Source organism: Sturnira hondurensis, unplaced genomic scaffold, assembly GCF_014824575.4.
Source record: "Sturnira hondurensis isolate 20B ecotype Veracruz unplaced genomic scaffold, ASM1482457v3 Scaffold0000780, whole genome shotgun sequence".
Classification (NCBI taxonomy): domain Eukaryota; kingdom Metazoa; phylum Chordata; class Mammalia; order Chiroptera; family Phyllostomidae; genus Sturnira; species Sturnira hondurensis.
The window spans coordinates 22,882,762-22,898,272 of record NW_028073411.1 but is presented as its reverse complement, the minus strand read 5'-3'; the positions used below and the strand labels follow the sequence as shown (position 1 = coordinate 22,898,272).

The 15,511-nt window shown below is 46.1% G+C and overlaps 1 protein-coding gene across 1 annotated transcript in view; it reads left to right on the top strand.

The window, feature by feature from the left end:
* ATXN10 (ataxin 10) overlaps positions 1 to 15,511 on the top strand; it is a 135,022-nt gene continuing 119,511 nt past the window's right edge. The window contains exon 1 of the mRNA XM_037049527.1: positions 1 to 298. Coding sequence (XP_036905422.1) covers positions 183 to 298 — 116 coding nt within the window. The 5' untranslated portion in view covers positions 1 to 182. The remainder of the gene's footprint in view (positions 299 to 15,511) is intronic.

The window sequence follows — 15,511 nt, the reverse complement described above, 5'->3', positions numbered from 1 at the left end:
GTCCCTGCCGCTCGCCGCGATCCCGGCACGACCCTCGAGCTCTCCGGCGGGGCTGCGGGCTGCCCGGCGCGGAGACGGCGGCCGAGTTGCAGGCGCCGGCGCTCCTCCCCCGACGCTTCCCCTCCGGCCGCAGCCCGTCCCGCCGCCGCTGCCTCTCGCCGTCAAGCGCGGCCTCGGCAAAGATGGCGGCGCCCAGGCCGCCGCCCGCCCGGCTGTCGGGCGTCATGGTGCCCGCGCCCATCCAGGACCTGGAGGCTCTCCGCGCGCTGACGGCGCTCTTCAAGGAGCAGCAAAATCGGTAACGGCCGCGCGGCGCGGCCTGGCGGGGAGCGGGCCGCCCTCCCCGGCGCGGCTGGGGGCGGAGGTCTCTGCGGTCCGCCCGGGGCCGGGGCGGCAGAGTGGCTGCCTGCGTCCTCCCGCGTCCGTCTCAGAGGTGCCAGCAGGCCGCCGACGCTCCGGGCGCTGGCCGGGCGCGGACGACGGGCCCCGGAGTCAGGGCGTGCAGTCCAGCGCGGGCGTGGGGACGGGCGCCCGTCACTGGGCGGCCCGGCCCCCGCCGGACCCGCCCCCGCCGTACGAGCCCCCAGCCCCGCTCGGCCCCCGGGGGCGACAGCCAGGCCGGAAGGTGCCCCGCGGCCGGACAGCCGGTGCAGCTTCTGCACCCCGCCACCCCCCCCACCCCCGCCCAAGGCTGGGCGTCGAGCTCGGTTCCCAGAAGCCTTAGCGGTCTCGTGGGAAAACGCGAGTCGGGCTCAGGGCCTCGTGTTCCGGGTCGTGCGGGGCAACGCGAGGAACCCAGCGCGTGAATCTGTCGAGTGCGCGGTCCTCGGTCGGTGCTCGCTAGACTTTGTCCTGGTCTCTGGGCCTCGGCGTCTGTTTAACGGGAGTGGCGCCGAACGGCCCCTCCCTGGTGGGACGGCTGCGAGGACTGAAGGGGCGTCTGCGTCGCAGGCCCCTGGCACCCAGGCACTGAGTGAGCGTGGCTGACCGTGTCGCTTGGGGGAAGCCCTGCCCTGGGAAGTCCGGTTTCAGGACGCGCGCAGACTGCATACAGCCCGCGGGCATCTACGAAAAGCAGAGAGAGTGTGGGAGAAAGGGACAGAAGGCCTGGGTTGGTCCCGACGACCCTTGGGGGCCTCCTGCCCTTCAAGTAGACAGACCCCGTAGTCTGTTGAGAGGGGCTTTCTGGGCAATACGTTAACTGGGAGGTGTGTTGGTTAATGTTTCCGCGGATCTCTCCGTGAAGGGCCCTGTAATCAGTCACCAACCGTTTATTCACTGCTTGCTGTGAAACACGTTCTTTACTAGGGGCCGAGGGTACAAAGATGAATATGAAATGATTTGTTTCCCAAGCGTGTTAGGGAAATTGTGCAAACAGACTGTAATGGGGGTGTTTAGATAAGAAGAGGTGGTGGCACAGGGGCCTTGTGGATGTGCTTATTGGAGAGACCGATGGGCCGGGAAAGGCCGGAGATTGCGCCGGCCGCATGACCTCCGGAGGAGAGGGCTAATTAGGAAGAACAGTGTGTGCAGAGGGACCGAATGCTGATCTTGCAGGGTTCCTGAGAGGAGCAAATGAAATAACATGGTCTCCTCTGGTGCAGAGGAGACTTTCCAACATCAGATCCCTTTCTGTAACCTGTAGGATAAAATTCAAGACCTGAGCCAATTTACAAGGCCTTTCTTTCTCTTTTTCTCTTGTGAGAGGAGTTAATGGGGAGCTAGGGAAGGTTCTCTCAAGGAAGTGAAATGATAAGGTCTGCATATTACAAAGAGTTGCCTGGCTGCCATTGTGGGGGGTAAATTGGAGAAGGTGAGGCTAGAGCCAGGGGACTTTGAAGATGCTGATGCAGAAGCTCAAGTGAGAGAGACAAGTGCCTGAGTTAGGACATTGTCTATGGGGATGGACAGGATAAATACTGAAAAATATTTACAAGTTGTATGGATTATGGGGAGCATGAGGAAACAAAGTTGCTTTCCACTTTTGGCTCGGGTTTCTCTGGAGCATTGTCCTTGTGCCAGGACAATGCCAGAGTTTGGAGACCAGGAAAGGTGAACTGATGTGCAGGCCTTAGGGTGGGGATGCAGGCATGTGGTGAGGCAGAGAACCTTTGATGAGCGTTTGGAAGGACAGGCTTCTGGTCCTGGTTGTGCCACCGCTTCTCTGTCTTTGGACAACCACTAGTTGCCTCTCAGAGAGGACTCATGGGGTTTGGGCCAGGGCCCAGTTGCCCCGAGAGGACCCCTCCAATGCAGATGAACCCAGAGGGAGGGTAGGACCTGGGTGGGACATAATGTGAAACAAAATGAGGCCTCGAGTAGCAAACAGAAAATAACGGGCAAGCAAAACATGGACCGATGCAAGTAGGAAAGGAACTTATGGAACCAAAGGTAGCATGTTAGCCGACACAGTGTATTTTGTGCTTCTTCCCAGGGGTGATGCTAGAAAATAAGCTTCGGTCTATGGTAGTTGGAGTAATAGAAGTGTCACGTAGTGGAAGGAACAGTGACTTGGGAACTAGGCAGACCTGGACAAAAATCCTGGCTCATCTCTCTGCACTTCTTTTTTCCCTGTCTTGAAAATGGGGATGATACTGCCCATTTTCTACGAATATTGTGAGGATCTGTAATGTTAAATGTTTTATGCCTAGTAGATGCTGTTTATTTAGCACCTGCTATTAAAAGTAACTGGGCCGTAAGCAACCAAGAACCCAGTTGTGTTTAATCTCCTGCCTTGTAGAAAGCAATGGAAGCTATTTTATAAGGATGATAATTCTAATTTTGGGACTTCCAAGGAAAGGAATCTCAGGTTCTCATCACAACTTTCAGCCAACCCTCAAGGGAGAGGTAGTTCTTACATCTCATTGTAGTGGTTTTCGATATATCCACACATTTTTTGGTACTCTGTCCTTCAAGAGGAGGAGTGTGGACTGAATTTAGGGATTCACTTTTATTTATTTATTTTTTAAATATTTATTTACTTTTTTTAGAGAGAGAGAGGAAGGGAGGAAGAAAGGGAGAGTAACAGGGACATGTGAAACATTGATCGGTTGCCTCCAGTACGCGACCTGACCGGGAATTGAAGCAGTGGTGAACTTTCGCTTTGTGGGATGTCGGCGCCCAACCGAGTAAGCCACACTGGTCGAGGCTTGTGATTTGCTTTTTAATGAGAACACTGCAGAAGTGATAGTGTCTGACTTCTGAGATCAGGTCATTCGTAAGAGGCATTGCAGCTTTCTCTTTGCCCTCTCTCTGCCTCGTTCTGACGGAGCCAGCCGCCATGCTGTGAGAGTACTCAGGCATCCCTATAAGAGATCCCATGTGCTGAGGGATTGAGGCCTCCTTCCAGCAGCTGTGGGACGAATCACTTTACAGGTGGATCCCGTCCTGTCAGTCCCAGCCTTCAGCCATGTGCACAGCTTCGTGTGGAACTCTGAGCCAGGGCCACTCCACTCAGACACTCCCGACCCTCAGACCTGTGCAGGCCCCTAAATGTTACTGTTTTAGTTGGCTAAGTTTTGGGGTAATTTATTAAATAGAAGTGGATCATTAATATCTCAACCTAAATTATTCATGCTTTGTATTAAACCCATATTCTATAACCCACTTCTTGAATAGTATCTGAATCAGTTAAATCCATAAAAAATGCTTATGGTTATAAAACACTAGTATTCAGATATTGCTCAACTATTTCTTCTCAGAAGGGAAATCTTTTTTTAAACGTATTTTAAGTTCGTTTTATACCTTTATTTAATATACAGATCTTCTTTTTTATCATTTATTTAACAAGTGATTTTTTTTCTTGGTGTGCTCCAAGTCTTTGCCAGTCATATTAAATTCTTTCTGGAGCAAAGTGAGATATAAATATTTTAAAAATTCTATTTTTGAGGCTTTTCCCAGAGGTATTGTTTTTCAACATTTAATCACCTTTATGATGTATCTCATTATCTTTATGATGTGTCCAGACCCACCTTGTGTTAAAATGTGAAGCCAAGTGAGATTGGTTGTCACATTCTATGCCTCCATTGTCCATTAAGTAACCATTAGCTATATGTGGCTATTTAAGGTGATTAGAAATAAGCAAAATCAATAATTCTGTTTCTTACTTACATTAGTCACATTTTAAGTACTCAATAGCAACATGCGGCCAGTGCTACCTCACTGTATGCAGGTGTAGAATATATTCTTTTTCTTTAAAATAATTTTATTTATTTTTTAGATTTTATTTATCTTTAGAAGGGAAGGGAAAGAGAGAGAGAAATATTAATGTATGGTTGCTTCTCGTGTGTCCCCTGCTGGGAACTGGCTTGCAACCCAGGCATGTGCCCTGACTGGGAATTGAACCGCAATCCTTTGGTTCACAGGCCCGTGCTCAATCCACTGAGCTACACCAGCCAGGGCAGAATATTTTCATTTTGCAGAAAGTTCTGTTGGATAATGCTGCTCTATAATTTATTTATTTTTCTAAAGAGATTATGTCCTGGTTCTTAAGTATTCAAAAACTCATGTAACACTTGGATACTACTTTCTATTGGGTTGGCCAAAAAGTTCGTTTGGTTTTTTAAGATGGCTCTAGTAGCTCTTAGCTGTCTTTGACTTCATTTGAAACAATTTTGTTAGACTGTATTGTGATGGCTGTCATATCAGTGTTCATTAAAAAAAACTCATCAAAATTGGTGAATTTTTGTGCAGCCATTTTAATATTGAAGATGGGAGACTGTATGTGACATTTTTGGCATATTGTGCTTTGTTATTTCCAGAAACATAAAAACACGACTGAAATGCAAAGTAAGATTTGTGCAGTGTATGGAGAAGGTGCTGTGACTTCAAAAATGTCAAAAGTGGTTTGGGGCGTTTCATGCTGGAGATTTTTCTTGCTGGGTGATGATACACTATTGGATAGACCAGTGGAAGTTGATAGCGATCAAATTGAGACATTAATTGAAAACAATGTTATACTGTGTGGGAGATAGCCAATATACTCAGAATATCCAAATCAGTAAAGTTACTGGTGAAAATGAAAAACATATCTTTTACTTCGTGGAAAAAACATACGGACTTTTTGGCCTACTCAATGTAAATTCTTCTCATACTTACAAGTAACTAATAGCTCATTGCTCTTCTGTTGGTAAGCGTCTTGAATAAAGTGATCATATCACATTTCCTGTATGCCTAGCATCTGGCATCAAGTATGCCAGGTAATTATAGGTGCTTAACAAATTCTTGTGGACTTGCTTTTATTTTTATAACTTATCACTCATTGTGCATGCTTGGTCTTTTTCTTCCACACTCTTGTAGATGATACTCTTTTTTTTTAAGGCTTCTGTCAATGTGGCTTATTTTTCCTCTTCAATTTGTGTTTAGTTAAAATTGTTTTTCTGTTTACTTTCAAGATTTTGTACGTGTAATAAAATAGTGCAGATGCTTCCCTCCATACTTTTGAATCCCTTTCCCTTATAAATTCTATGTTCCTTTTTCAGGAAAGCACTGATTACATTCTGGTGTACTGTGTAATTATTTACAGTGGTTTCTTATTCTCTGTCTCCTTCCAGAATGGAAGGCCCATAAGGGCAGAGATGTTTGGCTTTTTCATGATTATCTTGTTTGGATAATGCTTCTTGAATTCGATGTCTTTTATCAGTTTGGGAAATGGTCATCCAGTATTTTTTCCAGTATTGTTGGTTACTGTTCTTTCCTTTTCTTCTAGAACTCCAGTTACACAAATGTTAAACCATTCACTATTTTATGTGTCTCATATGGTCCATTCTGTAGTTTCCATTCTTTATGAGCTTTTGTTTGAAAGTTTCGTACTAATTTGCTGCGGTTCTCTAATCCTTTTTTCTGCTGTCTTATATGATGTTGTCTGTTGTGTTCTCAGTTTCAGGTATTGTATTTTTCAGTCACTATATTGTAGAATTTCTATTTGACTTTTAGGAAAATAGGTTACACTGTTGAATTCATGTTGTCATTTATCTTCTTGAACATGCTAATTGTAGTTAAAGAATGTGCCTGATAACTTTCTGTTGTTGGTCTTTGTCTTTTTGTGTGTAGTCACTTGGTCCTATCTTTTTTTATTGAATGCTGAATGTTGCGCATGAAAAATTGAGGCCATTTCCAGGTATCTTCTTGTTAAAAATATTTGAAAACTCAAAACCAAAACAATCTAAAAACTATTGTTTTCAAGAAATGGTGGTAGAACAAGTTGACATCTAATTGGAATAAAATGAATCTCGACCCACACCTAGCACCATTGGCAGAAGCTGTGGCAGCCTGGTTATAGACCTAAACAGAAACACTAAAGCTGTAACGTGTTTAGGAGAACATGGGAGAGTATCTTTGTGACTTGAGTGTAGACAGACATTTATCTGGGGCACAACACTAACCATGCAAGAAGAAAACTAACTTTATCAAATTAGATTTTATAAAAATTAAAACTGCTGCCCATCAAAATAAAGGAAGACAATGAAAAGGCAAACCATAGAGTGAGAGTATTTGCAATACATGTATCTGACAAAGGACTTCTTTCAGAATATATGAGTTCCTACAACTCGATAAAAAACCTGTTAAAAAATTAAACAAAAAACTTATGTGCTTCACAATATATGAAGGGCCAAGAAACATGATAAAGTACTCAACGTCCAAGAGACTTCCATCCCATAGACTCTCCAACTTCCAGATCTCCCCCGCCCGGCCCCTGCTTGCGGTAGCCGCCCGGCTCTCCTTGAAAGTCAGGGCTGTTACTCCCGCCAGTGCCGGAACTCCTTTTTCACTTGCTGGTCCACAGTGACCATTCTGCGCATCCAGCCTCAGGTCCCCTGGGTTTCTCCCCGTGCCCCCTGATGAAAGTGTCCCTTGTCTTGGATCTAAGTCTTAGTCCAGCATGGTCTAAAGTGGCGGGGCTGGGACACAGACTCTGTAGCTGGGTCACTGGGAATGAGGAGAGAGGGGCCAGCTTTTCCTAGGCTTAGATTTGCTCTGGAGCCGTTGGTTTGCTCTTGAGAGGTTTGTTGTATTTTCTGGGCTCTCTACTCCCTATGTAATAGCTCTGCATTTTCCTCTACCCGTTTCCCCCATGGCCCTAGCCCCAGGCCTTCCATTGGCGATGTGTCACGATGGTATGGGGGGTTCTGTGTGTCTGCCCACTACACTGGCCAGCGTCTTGGACTGGGTCCTCGCTGAAGCTCTCTTGCCTTCCTCCTGACACGGGAGGCGCGCACCTTTGCATGTAGCACACACCTAGTGCAGCTCTCCTCCTTGTCAGACGCCAGGGGGTCCCTCCTGGCACTGAGTTTCCTGCAGCGGCCCTGGTCGCCACAGGCACAGGCAGCCTCAATTCCCTGTCACCCTGCAGAGTGGACTTGCAGATGGCCCCTGCTTGTGCAGAGCAGGCCTTTTTCTTTGGTTTAGACCTGATTAGAGCTGAGCATTTCCGTTCCGTGTTTGGTGTGTTATATTTAAACATAAAAACACAACTGAAATGCAAAGTAAGATTTGTGCAGTGTATGGAGAAGGTGCTGTGACTTCAAAAATGTCAAAAGTGGTTTGGGGCGTTTCATGCTGGAGATTTTTCTTGCTGGGTGATGATACACTATTGGATAGACCAGTGGAAGTTGATAGCGATCAAATTGAGACATTAATTGAAAACAATGTTATACTGTGTGGGAGATAGCCAATATACTCAGAATATCCAAATCAGTAAAGTTACTGGTGAAAATGAAAAACATATCTTTTACTTCGTGGAAAAAACATACGGACTTTTTGGCCAACTCAATGTAAATTCTTCTCATACTTACAAGTAACTAATACTGTTTTAAAGGTGGCATATTTATAGTTCAAAGTAAATGTAATTACATCATTTGGAACGGAAGGGAGATGTTTGAAGTGTGAATGTCTTTCTCGTGGCACTTTTCACTTCATCATCACGTGTCCTCTTACTGCCTCCCCTACTGCTGGACTGCAGCCATTGAGGGCTGGGACTGTCTTCTCTACGGTGTTCCTAGCACAGGTCCTTCTGGGGGCTTAACACGTGTTGAGCTGAACAGGGCAATGAGGAGCCTGTGGCTGTGATGAGAAAATCACTTAGTGCTGTTGCAGAGCCAGTCAGTGATGATTGCCCTGATCACTCAAAAGCTCTTAGTTCTGTTTCCATGTTGTTCCTTCATTTCTTTCATCTCTCACGAATGCCGTGTGCGGTGCTTAGTGCTGCAAGTATACTGGGTTCAGTACAAGTAACTGAGCTCACTTCGAACCACCCAAACAGTAATAGCCGAAGTGCTGTGATATTAAGTTTATAAATATAAATATCTCCTGCCTTAATTCCTTTGCTCAAACACACTCCTGATTGGCCCTAGAGCTTTAACTACCATTTCACCTCCTACTGAAAGTCTTTTTGACCTGCAGGTGGCCCTGTACTCCCTTTGGGATCTGCTTACCTTTCTCTGAGAGCTTTCTGTAGAGCCCTGTCACCACTTCGTCACCTACAGGTCCTGCCGAGTGGGAGCGGTCTGGAGTCAGGGTCCTCTTACCGACCTCTGCCCACTCTGAGACCCAGCACATAATGAGCACTTTGTAGCGTGTTATTATTTTCTTAAATATTTAATTTTCTTGAGTTATTATATACACAGTGAAAGTGTAGAAGAAAGACTTGAGTAAAGAAAGGATAGAAAAATGACCAGATATGACGATGAGTATGATTTCAAGAGGTGAAAAAGGTCTCAGGATTGTGACTTGCTTGTACAAGTATGTTGGCTGACGTTCACAAAGGGAATAGATGGTACACTTCAGAGGTCAGCACGCTACAGAACTCAGAAATAAACCTGACCATCTGTGTGTGCGCATGGTCACTAGGCTTCCCCCAGACATGACCGTGCCTCTGGCCAGCGGGAGTCGTTGGATGCACCAAAAACAAAACAAAAAATGAAACAACCCGCCCTCCCCCCGCCCCATGAATTGTCAGCCTGGCCGAGGACACCATATCATCTTGACTCACCCATGGTTCAGGTCAGCTTTGTTGAGAGAGAACACCAATTAAGTTACACTATAAAAAGAACTTTTTAGAGTGATGACAATTTCCTTTATTTTTATCTGTGCCATGAGCTGGAAGACCGCATGGAACCATTTGGTAAGGTGTTCTGACTCAACTTCAAAACACAGATGTGGGCAGCGTGAGCCACCCTTCACATTCAATTATCTTAAATGGACAAAGTAGACAGGAAAGAGAGCCAGCAAATCAAAATAAATAAGGTTAGAATTGTGACCAGTAGTACTCTCAGGGGAAAGTTTGTCAGCTCTTTCATTCTTCTAGTCTTTTGTAGTGGTCCCTGGACCCAAGGGTGTGGTCACTGGACTGTGGGCAAGGACACTCACTCACAGGCAGAGGAACCCTGGGACCAACTCTAGGCTGAGTCACCTCTGCGAAGGCTGCAAGGCTAGAGAAGTCACATTAGCGTTGAGGAGACGATTTGAAAGCAAGCGATGCTCATTATAGCCATTGAGTTTATTTATACATGTAGTGTTTGGAATAGTGCTAGGCATATAATAAGCCCAATTTAAGTGTCAGTGGCTTGTCATCATGGAGGATATAATAAAACTTTATCAAAAGCTATTTAAAAAAACTTAAGTGGTAGGATACACCATTGCACGATAGGAAACCTCAGAGCATAGATGTCAGTTCTCCCCAAATTGATCTGTTGTTTCAATGACGTTCAAACTAAAATCTCAACAGTCTCAACAAAATTTTTGTTAGATAGTCACAAGTTTTCTTTCCATTTTTTCCTTTTTAAAATTCAGTTACAGTTTACACTCAGTATTGTTTTGTATAGTTTTAGGTGTACAGCATAGTGGATAGACAATCATATACTTTCCAGAGTGGCCCCCCCGATATTCCCAGTATCTATCTGACGCCACACATAGTTGTTACAATAGCACTGCCTACATTCCCTATGCTCTACTTTACAGTGACTATTTTGTAACAACTAATTTGTACTTCTTAATTCCTTCACCTTTTTTAAAAAAAGATTTTATTTATTTATCTCTAGATAGGAAGGGAAGGAGAGAGGCAGAGAAATATCAGTGTATGGTTGCCTCTCATGGGTCCCCTTCTGGGAACTGGCCTGCAACCCAGGCATGTGCCCTGACCGGGAGTCGAACCGTGATCCTCTGGTTCACAGGCCCACACTCAATCCACTGAGCTACGCCTCCTTCACCTTTTTCCACCTAGTCCCTCAACCCCCTCTTCCCTCTGGCAGCCACCCATCTATCATCTAGCATGATACCTCCTTTTTTTTCTCAAGATTGCTGTGGCCTCAGGGTCTTTTGTGGGTCCATATGACTTTTTGAATTATTTGTTCTGGTTCTGTGAAAAGCACCATTGGTGCTTTGATAGGAGTTGTGTTTGAAACGGAGTACAGCCAAGAGGGGGCCCCATAAAGGGATATGGAATGAGACCCAGAACTCGGTGTCCGGGAAATACTAGAAAGATGTGTAAGATGTCCTCACCCCTTCCCCCCACAGATGTGAGTTGGGGTAGGGGACAAATTACTCCATTTGAGAGCTGTTTTGTACAGCAACAGCTTTGCAGCTAACCTCTGGCATGGTCATTTAACTATCTATAGCCTTTAACCGGCTTTATAGATATGTTAAATAGCTGTGGCCAGGCTCTGAGCCAGGGGGATGGAAAGGGACCCCCCACCCAAGATGTAACTGGGGGCAGGTATCCTGAGTTACAGCACCTGCGTGTAACTCTTGTCCACGGAGCTTGGACAAGATTGGCTCCACACCACTGGGCCATGCCTGCCCAGACTCACGGTGGCCACCCAGTAAAGCTGGAAGGATGCCTGGGTGCAGACAAGTGTAGCCAATCGTGAGAGGAGTTGGAAATGGGGCTGCAGAGGAGGATTGGCGCGAGGGTTTAAATCCGGACATGGCAGCCATTGAGGGGAGAGCCATACGCAGCTTTGGTAGGGGAGAGGACCACGCAGCTGTGGCAGTGCAGGGGGAGGGTCATGTGCTTCTGGCAGAGTGCAGACCCCCACAGCCATGTGAGAAGAGAGAACCACGTGGCTGTGGCAGTGAATAAGAGAGGGCCACTTGGCTTTGTCAGAGTGGCGGCCCCTCCCCTCCCCACAGCTTTGCCCAGAAGAACCATGTGGTTTTGGCCAGAGTGGGGACCCTTGCAGCTTTGGTAGAAGAGAACCACGCAGCTTTGGGGTGCTCCCTTAGGCCATGTGGCCTGGGAAGCGGGAGAGACTTTGCCTGGAAGAAGGGTGAACTCTTGCCAGTAGGCCATGAGAAGGTGCCACGTGGCTTTGGAGTAATTAGAGATCCTGCCTGGACAGCGACACAGCTGACAGTGCCAGCGGCCTGAAACACAGATGTGTGCTTCTTTTCCTGAGTTAGTGTACCCGGAATTAGGGCAGGGGGAGAAGGAAGCACTGTGTGCGGCTGTGGGTATCCAAAAAGGACTTTGATATTTTAATGAAGACGTTGGGTCACTACTTTAAGTCTGTATAGCATTAAATAAACATTTCCTTTCGTTTTCATAAATCTCTGGCATTGTGAGACACCTTTCCTATCTGGTGGCGGACATAATGAACCTGGTGGGGGATCATTTTGGTAATAGTGTATCGTACTCCCTTGGCCCTGTGTGTGTGTGCTCTGTAACATGCTGACTATAGATTACTTTGGGTGGTATGGACATTCTAATAACATGAATTCTTTCTGTCCATAAGCACAGTATATGCTTTATTTATTTATTTATTTTTTAAAGATTTAATTTATCTTTAGAGGGGAAGGAGAGAGGGGGAGAGAAACATCGATGTATGGTTGCCTTTTGTGCATCCCCTGCTGGGAGTTGGCCTGCAGGGAACCAGCCTGCAACCCAGGAATGTGCCCTGACTGGGAATTGAACCGTGATCCTCTGGTTCGCAGGCCTGTGCTCAATCCACTGAGCTACGCCAGCCAGGGCTGCTTTATTTATTTGTATTTTCAGTTTCTTTCTTCAATGTCTTATAATTTTCCAAGTACAGATTTTTTTACCTCCTTGGTTAATATTATTCCCAGGTATTTTATTTCATTTTTTTGGTGCAATTGTAAATGGGAGTTGTTTTTTTTTTTGCATTTGGCAAGGGAAAGTTCTTTATTTATTTTTATTTTTTTAAATATTTTTTAAATTTAATTCTTGTTCAAGTACAGCTTTCTGTCTTATATTCCCAACCCTGCCCGCCCCCAGCCCCATGCTCCCCCCTCCCTCCCATTTCCACCCCCCACCCTTAGTTATTGTCCACGTGGCCTTTATACTTGTTCATGTGAGTCCATCCCCTTTTCCCCTATGATTCTCTCCCCTCTCCCCTCTGGACCCTGTCAGCCTGTTCCCTATTTCAGTGTCTTTGGTCATATTTTGCTTGCTTGTTTGTTTTGTTTAGATCCCTGTTAACGGTGATATCATATGGTATTTGTCTTTCACCACCTGGCTTATTTCACTCAGTAAATGGGATTTTTTAATCTATCCTTTTCAATACTTCATTATTGTTGTATAAAAATGAAACTGATTTCTGAATATTTACTTATTTATTTTAAAGATTTTGTTTATTTATTTTTAGAGAGGGGAAGGGAGGGAGAAAGAAAGGAAGAGAAACATCCGTGTGTGGTTACCTCTCGAGCACCTCTAACTGGGGACCTGACTCGCAACCCAGGCACGTGCCCTGCCTGGGAATCAAGCCAGCGACCCTTTGGTTCACAGGCCTACACTCAGTCCACTGAGCTGCATTAGTCAAGGCTGAATATTTATTTTTTAAAAGACATTTTTAAAATTTTTATTAATTTATTTTTAGTGAGAGAGAACGAGACAGACAGACAGGCACAGATTTGTCATCCCACTTACTTATTCATTTTTTGATGGATTTTTTTTGTATGTGCCCTGATGTGATATCGAATCCACAGTCTTGGTTTGTTGGGATAATGTTCCAACCAACTGAGCTGCCTGGCCAGGATTGAATATTTTGTACCCTGCTACTTTACTGAGTTCTTTTATCAGTTCTGGTAGTTTTTTGGTGGAATCTTTAGGGTTCTCTACATATCATCTTGGAATAATAATATTTTACTTCTTCCTTTCCAGTTTGGATGACTTTTGTTTCTTCTTGTCTGTTTACTGTGGCTGGGACTTCCAGTACTGAGTTGAGTAACAGTGGTGAAAATGGGCATCCCTGTCTTGTTCCTGGTCTTAAGGGAAATGCACTAGTTGATTTCCTAATTCCTGTAGGGAGCTCTTAGGTTTTCTGGTGTTGCCTGGCTCCCTTAAGGCCTCATGTGGATCCTTTTCTGATTTTTCAGCTTCACAACCTTTCCCACGTTCCCTCAGGAGAATGTCTTATCCTCAACTTATCTGCAGGTCCCTTTCCCCTTGATCTAAGTGAAGTGTGACCCACGTGGGAGGACATGCCTTTCCCAGAATGTCTTCTGAGTGGGAGGCTGTTGCCGCCTGCAGCCAGTGCACTGCTGGGCTCGAGGTGTGGCAGGTGCTGCTCGCTGTCCTTGCCACTCTCATACTCCTCCTGCAGAGCCCCCCAACTTTTCAGGTCTTGGCAGCAGAGTGGACCACACATCCTGCTGGTGAGAGGCCTGTGGACTACTCACCTCGTTTCTGGAAGAAATTTAGCTCTAGCGTGCCGTTAACTCTGCATTTCTTCCGTCTTAAACCTTAGTTATCTTGGTGTTTGCATGGGTAACCCTCTCAGTGTGCTGCTGGCCTTTTTTCCCCTGACTTTCCTTCAGCGAGCTTGACGCTCCCTCCCTCTGCCCACATGTTGCCATGTGCTGCCCGGCCTCATTCACTGTGGCTGCGTTCCCTCCCGTCTGCACGCCAGGAGTCTCACCTGGCTGCCTGCCTTCTCTCCCTGGTCCCCTCCCGCAACCAGCCTTCCGCCACACCAGGTACCTGCCCACCAGGTGCCTTCCGGCATCCCTGGGCCGCACCGGAAGAGGAACAGTTGCCCTGGGCCACACATTAGATACACAAACACTAACAAAAACCAGTGGGCAGAAAAAATGGCTTTAAGTAAATTTACAATTTTGTGTTGGGCCGCGAGTGGCCCGCCAGCCCGTGTGCTGTGGGTTGGATGCCTGAGAACAGCCCGCGGATCCCTCCCCTTCCTGTGTCCTATCCCTCTTGTCCTCACCTTCCCCTTCCTAATCCCGTGTGGACCTGTGGTCTTCGACTTAAGAATGGTCTTTACATTTTTCAATGCTTGAGGAAAATAAAGTTTGTGACACGTGGAAGTGATGTGAACCTTTAAGTGTCCGCAGACGTCCCTGTCCGTCCAATGAAGAGTTTCATTAGGGACAGGACGTTCGTCAGGTGCTGCCTGAGGCGCTTTTGTGTTACAGCCGCAGAGGCGAGGGGTCGAAGCCTAGTTTCCGAGCTGACTTTCCACAGACACCTGCCAGCCCTGCAGAACGGAGTGGCTTGAGCTTTGGGGCCAGCTGGGTTGTCCTGGCTGTGACCGAGAGGGGAAGGGGTGTAACCGAGGGGAGCTTTGAGGGCTGCAAAGGTGAATTTCAGTGTGTTGCCCTAGGCCGTTTCTGGCAGGAGATAGAAATGCTTTCTGCTTTTCCTCCATGGGCCCAGTCAGATCAGTGGGCAGGGCTCACGGTTTTAAATAACAACCAGTGATTGCTACTTTAATCTCTAAACTTGTGTGTATTTTAATAGTGCTTCTTAGTGACAGTGGTTAAACTACCGGAAACCGCACGTGCCAGTTTTTAATCAAATCTACGGCATTAGAATAAATCTTTTAACAAGTAGGAAAGTCTTAGCTGTGGCCTCACAGTGACTAGCACTTGGCTCCCTCCTCAGCAGGAGGTCCCGGCTGCTGGCCTCCCCGTGCGGCGTGCACTCGCGTGTGTCAGGCCTCTCTGCCCTGCTGCACGTGAGCACGGGCAGTTTTCTGTAATTTCACTCAAACAAGACTTGCCAAGATCAGACCTACAGATCTGTTCGAACTTGAAGGAGATGAAATTCTACCTTTTGTGTAATTCAAAGGCTTTTTTTAAGCCTTTTTTTGTGTGTAATGTAACATTTCATTTATACGTTGTCTTCAGGGTATGCATTCCTATCTAACAGGAATGTCTAACGGTTGAATTTTAATTGTCCTCTTAAGTACTTTCTGCCTCCTGTGAATGAAGTAGCTAAGCTTTTTCAAGTCCTGGTGAATATTTTGTTAGTTTGGTTAAATCAGAAGTGACAGCAACTTTTATTATTAATAACATTTGCAATAAATAGGAACAACTGACTGATCTTTACTAGCTGTTTCACTGTCGTTAGTCATTACACATGTTTAGCCGTGCTGTCTTGACAGGGAACTTAGAGTTTGTAGACGGAGCACATCATGACTGCTTTGGACCTAGAATGCCAAAAAGCTTTCTTTCAAGGCTACTTAGAAGGTAAAGAAGTATGGAAGAGAGTTAAATTCTTTCATAGTATTTTCTGCTAGTGAGTAAAAGTTTTTTTGTCCTC